The 6000-nt window shown below is 47.3% G+C and overlaps 1 protein-coding gene and 1 long non-coding RNA gene across 3 annotated transcripts in view; both read left to right on the forward strand.

Annotated features, from left to right (window-relative positions):
* The window catches only part of LAPTM4B (lysosomal protein transmembrane 4 beta), a 29367-nt gene extending 25058 nt beyond the window's left edge, over positions 1-4309 (forward strand). For both annotated transcript variants that reach the window (XM_036436592.2, XM_036436593.2), the window contains 2 exons: positions 498-593; positions 3873-4309. In XM_036436592.2, the coding sequence (XP_036292485.1) occupies positions 498-593; positions 3873-3950 (174 nt within the window). In that variant the 3' untranslated portion in view covers positions 3951-4309. The remainder of the gene's footprint in view (positions 1-497; positions 594-3872) is intronic.
* Positions 1351-2290, forward strand: LOC123652288. Its single transcript, XR_006741547.1, has 2 exons — positions 1351-1639; positions 1681-2290. It is a non-coding gene; the product is annotated as an uncharacterized LOC123652288 (long non-coding RNA).
* Positions 4310-6000: the final 1691 nt, after the last annotated feature.

Here is a 6000-nt window from a genome sequence, read left to right on the forward strand (position 1 = left end):
TGCCAGTAGAGGATGGACAGAATTGGTCAGTGCAAGTTTATTTGGGAAATCCACTAAATTCTCTTCCCGGTTACAGAAATGTCAAATAAGAAACAAAGTCACTGACGTGTAGTTATTGTGTTTTTAGAGAGAGTTAGACCAGAGGTTTCCATTGGAGTGTTGAGTGCGTGGATGCTGACAGGGAATTTGGGAGCAATCAATGTGTTTGGCGATGGCTACTGTCTTTTCTTTGAATTTCTTATTCTGCCCTCAGCCCCACTCTGCTTCCCCCTCCGACCGGGGTGGTGTGATAGAATAAGGCTAGCGTAGCACTCTATGCCAGAAAGTGTGTGTACCCAGTATTTGTGATTTTAAAGCCCTTTTGGTCTAGAAGAGTCAACGGATGCATTTGTAAACTGATGTAAGTAAAGGGTTTGTGGAGCGGCTCTACCTGCGGTGATATCGGACGTTGTCTGGAGTTTGAGAACTAACGACTGAATAATCGCCACCCCTCTCAGGGTTACCTGATCAGCTGCGTGTGGAACTGCTACCGCTACATCAACGGCAGGAACAACTCCGACGTGCTGGTGTACGTGACCAGCAACGACAGCACGGTAGGTGCCCGGTGAACACCTCCAAAGAGCTTTTAGAGGAAACGTGTTTCTCTCCATGTGGAAGGTCCAGAATGAGATGTGGAGTAACAGTTCAGCTTCCTGCAGGCTCACATCCACTCAGAGTCCTTGGCTTTTCAGCAGGACACCCAGCCCTTCTAATAATAGACTCTTCCCTCGAAACGGCTTCCGGTGCTGGTGTGGAGTGAGGAGGATGGGGCTGTGGGCCTGGCCGGCCCCGGGTGCTCCCGGAGTGCTGGCGTGAGAAGCTGGGGATTGCTGGAGGGCGGGTGTTGGTCATTATCTCCCCGGTCGTTCTGTATCAGCCTGTCCTTTTTCAGGAAACCGCGTTGCTGCTGATAATGTGACTACTTTGTCAGCGTTCTCAGTGAGGTTTTTTTTTTTTGTTTTTTTTTTTAGAATGGTATTCCTGGGAAAAGGGAGGTTTATCATTTCTCATAACTCCGTCGCATTGATCCTTTATTCCAAAATATAGCGATAGCCTAAACCTGTTTGGCTCAGTGGGTAGAGTATCGGTCTGCGGACTGAAGGGTCCCAGGTTCGATTCCGGTCAAGGGCATGTACATTGGTTGCGGGCACATCCCCAGTAGGGGGTGTGCAAGAGGCAGCTGGTTGATGTTTATCTCTCATCGACGTTTCTAGCTCTCTCTCTCTCTCTCTCCCTTCCTCCTCTCTGTAAAATATCAATAGAATAAAAAAATTTTAAAAAAACAAACAACAAAATATAGGGATAGGTCACCACCTGCAGTCTCAGCTCTCTGACAGTATTTTAAAATGTTTCAAAAACACAAAATGGTATTGTGGTTATTAGTATTATTTTTTAAGCATACTGATATATAAAATAATTTTTATACGAAGTGATTTCTTAACATCATTAAATATCCAGTAAGTGCCCAGATTCCCAATTGTCTCACACATGTGATATTTTTTTCTAGCCGTTTCTCTGAAACAGACTCTATGGCTCAGTACAGGGAGGTTGGCAAAAGTAGATCCACAGCTGTGAGTCTGTGAAAGTTGATTCTCGTATAGTTTTTTAATTTAATTTAATTTATTTATTTTTCTCATATAGTTATTTACTAATTATTGTAGTAACTTCCCACGCAAAGAACCGTCAACCTACTTTTGCCCACCCCTGTATGTATTTTAGGTCTCTGTAATTTTTTGTTAAAGAAATTGGTTTGTCCTGCAGACTAGTTTTTTTTCTGGTTGTAGTCCTTTGATTTTTCAGTAAGTTAGAATCTAGAGGCATTCCCTATTCTTATTTCCACTGTTTTTCCCAAGATTACTTCACAGTTGATTATTTGTTCCTCCACCAGGAGGCATATGGTATCTGGTTGATTCTGTCTTTTTAGGATGTCAGCAACCATTGCTACCTAATGCCTAGCTTCATTGATTCTTTAGGGCTTATATTACTGTGACATTCTATCATTCCTTTTTTCATTTGTTAGCGGGAATGTTGATAGAGAGTAACTTTCCCTCCGGTATTAATTGGCTACCCAGTTGCATTTGTGCCATCGATAAATATACTTAGTTTTGTTCTTTTTATCAGTTTTCAAAATGATAAGTTGGTTCATTATTCTCTAGTGGTAACCAGTGAGGAGCAGGGTTTTTTGTTTGTTTGTTTTTGTGAAGTGTGTTTTTCAAACCCCCTTCCCCCCAAAAAACGTTTCTTTTTTAAATATATATGTATATTTTTATTGATTTCAGAGAGGAAGGGAGAAGGAGAGAAACATTAATGATGAGAAAATCATTGATTGGTTGCCTCCTGCATGCCCCCTACTGGAGACAGGCCCCGTAACCCAGGCATGTGCCTTGACCAGGAATCGAACCATGAATTCCTGAATCATAGGTTGACACATTCAGCCCCTGAGCCACATGGACTGGGCAGGAGGTGTGTTTTTAAGTAATAAAGAAACTCCTAAAAAGAGGCCTATTGTTATAAGAGCCAGCTGCGAAGTACAACTGTTTTGATAAGTTTTACCAGTAAGCCTAAATCATTATTATTGATACCTATCTTGAAACTTTCAAAAGGGGGGAAATGAAAGCTTTCTCTTGAAAGTGGGTACACTGTAGTTGCTCACATTGTACCACGATTAGCCATTTGGGGCCTCTTCAGGTTGGAGCCTGGAACTTCTGACACCGTCTGTGGGAGCCACATGCTGTCCGGTATGACAAGGTGTTCTGCACTCATCTGGCCCATTGCCTGCCCAGACCTGCAATCAGCCATTTCTCCAAGGAGGCAGCTTCCTTTTGCTGGTGGCCGCAATCTGGAGTTGCAGGGAGGGAGAACAGATTTCTTTTTTAATATATTTTGTTGATTTTAGAGAGGAAAGGAGAGGGAGAGATAGAAACATCAGTGAAGAGAGAGAATCATTGATTGGCTGCCTCTTGCACACCCCTGCTGGGGATCGAGCCCGCATCCTAGGCATGTGCCCTGACTGGGAATCAAACCTGTGACTGTGGCCTTTCAGTCCGCAGGCTGACGCTCTATCCAGGGAGCCAGACCAGCGAGGGCCAGATGTCTTCTTTGAAGCAGGGCTCTTCGTGTTTAAAGATGGATTGAACGAGAACTAAATTTAGGAGTTGACATAAATACACTGGGGCCTCACTCGGCGATCCTAAGGGGGGTGGGATGATGGAGTTCTGTCATTTTCCCTGTCCCCATAGCTATATTAAGATCCTTGCATACATCACTGTATGCTTATCTTTTGTCCAGGTCTTTTTTGGGAGTCTACACAGACGTAGTAACATGTTGTGTCTTTCCCTTCCTGTCAGATATTAGGCCAGGTGGCGTTTCTCCCCGATTAAACCGTCTCAGGGTGACCTCGGGGAAGATCCTGGGGCTCTGGTTGGCAGATGATAAGTGTGCTTTTTTTTTCTTTCTATAAAACAATGCACATTATTGGCCAGACATATACTTTCCTACATACGACTCAAGGAGAATAGATAAAAGAGTAGCTTCCAAACCAAATCAAAACAGAAAACAAAACAAAACAAAAACCCTTTAAAAGAAGGGTCCCGGGTTCGATTCCGGCCAAGGGCACGAACCTTGATTGCGGGCACATCCCCAGTAGGGGGTGTGCAAGAGGCAGCTGGCGGATGATTCTCTCTCATCGATGTTTCTAGCTCTCCATCCCTCTCCCTTCCTCTCTGTAAAAAACGTCAATAACATTTATTTTCAAAGTAAGCTCCACGGAAGTCAAAGCTCAGGAGGACGTACACACACTTCCCCACCCTGACCCTCGTCTTCTGTCTCCGCAGGTGCTGCTGCCCCCGTACGACGATGCCACGGTGACGGGCATCGCCAAGGAGCCGCCGCCCCCCTACGTGTCCGCCTGAGGCCGCCGAGCGGAGCGAGCTGGGCTGTGCAGGCAGCCCGCCCGCCCGGCGTCCGCTCTCCTTTCTCTCCTGAGATGCTCTAAGAGCCCTTTGTTCCTGAAACGTCTCGGCTTACATTTTTAGCGTTCGGTAGAAACCCTCTAGCTGTACACCTAGGCTCTCGCTCCGGCGCTGTGATGGGCGAACTTCCCTGGGCGCTGAAACGCCGCCCTGCGGTCTGGGTGGCCCCTGGGGCAGAGAGGTCTGGTTTTGTACCCTGAGCCCCCACGTTGGGGGATTCCTCACATTTTTTTTTTTTTTCCTTTCTGTTCCCTCTGTCTCTTTCAAAAATAACCGAATAAAATAAAAATGAAACAATACGGAAGCAGCTCCTGTGTGTGGAAGAAACCCTAGGGAGAGTGGGGCTATTCACGGTGAATCAGGGCTCCAGGGAGGGAAGGAGTCCGTTCAGGTGTCTAAGTAAAACGGGGATTTCCTGCCGAAACCGGTGCGGCTCAGTGGATAGAGCGTCGGCCTGCAGACCGAAGGGTCCCAGGTTCGATTCCGGTCAAGGGCACGTACCTTGGTTGCGGGCACATCCCCAGGAGGGGATGCGCAAGAGGCAGCTGATGGATGTTTCTTTCTCATCGATGTTTCTAACTATCTCTCTCTCTTCCTCTCTGTGAAAGAATCAATAAAATGTATTTTTAAAAAAAATAATATTATAAAAACACAGTGATTTCCTGAGGGGCCTGGATGGCATCCATTCAGTGGCAGTTTGGATTTGTCTGTGAGCTGACCTGAGGCTCTCGGACAGCCCCCGGCAGTGAGAGAGCAGCCATGGCACAGGCTGTACCGGGCACCCGCGTTTGAGGTTCGGGGTGAACCGATGTGCCAGGCAGTGCATGGCACCCTGAGCTCCCTGTCTCCAGGCTTCCCATCCCCGCCGGGCCCCCTCCCTGTGCGGTCTGCCCTGGCCCCAGGAGGTCTGTCTCACCTTGTGAGGGGGCATGGCTGATGGGTCCTTACCTGATCCTATAAAATGGTTCCTTCTCTCCCTGCAAGGCACATCCTACTGCTTGGAACTTCCAACAATGCCTAGTCGTCTTTCAAAGTGAGTGTAGAATGATCTGCAGGAAAATGAGGATAGGGACACCCTCCTTCTGCAAATCTTGACTACCTGGATTTCAAGGGGCTTTTATATATTCACTAGAAGCCTGGTGCATGAAATTCATGCACTGGGGGCGGGCAGGGGGTCCCTCAGCCCTGTCTTATCCGTCTCGCAGTCTAGGAGCCCTTGGGGGACATCCAGCTGCTGAGTGACACTCCCCCTGGTGGTCAGTGTGCACATAGCTACTGGTCAATCTGCCATTTGGTGGATTTGCATATTAGCCTTTTATTATATGTGATAGACGTAAGATTCCCAGCTCTCCTGGGTCTTTTGTGTGTGTGTGTGTGTGTGTGTGTGTTTTCATTATTCGATGTGTGTAAATGAAGGCTTTTACAATTACAGTGAGATTTGCCCACACCCAAAAAAATACTCTTGGCTCTGAGGACTGTGCCTGGGGACCCTGCCCGCCCACACACATGGCTGAGCCTAAGGAGGAGGTTTATGGCTCGTTTCACACACATGCTTGTTAATATTTCAGTGCTGATGGAATCGGAGCATCTTAGGCCAAGAGAAACGGAGACGAATGGACCTGAGCTTCCAGCATTCCTGACCCCGCCTCTACCAAGCTCTTGTGTGCTCAGCTGTCTTGCATGTGGTTGCTTTGTGTCCAGTATGCACCTACTCCAGGGGGAGGGAGATGAAACAGTAAAGAGAGAGTGGGGGGGGGGGGGGTTCTGTATAGCTGGGAATCAGCCTCAGTTACTTCTCACGACGTACCTCCTTAGTGTTCTGTATAAACTCAACCTAAGAAATTCTGTTCGTTGACGATTTGTGCCCATAAGATTCACACCGAGTCCATCCTCAGGATGTCACTTTCTACTCGGAGGTCCCGCCTGCTGCTGGTGTGTGACCCAGGCCAAACTGCAGAGCCGCCTCTCAACAGTAAGGAATTGCTGTCTC

Source organism: Pipistrellus kuhlii, unplaced genomic scaffold (genome assembly GCF_014108245.1).
Source record: "Pipistrellus kuhlii isolate mPipKuh1 unplaced genomic scaffold, mPipKuh1.p scaffold_m20_p_14, whole genome shotgun sequence".
Lineage (NCBI taxonomy): Eukaryota > Metazoa > Chordata > Mammalia > Chiroptera > Vespertilionidae > Pipistrellus > Pipistrellus kuhlii.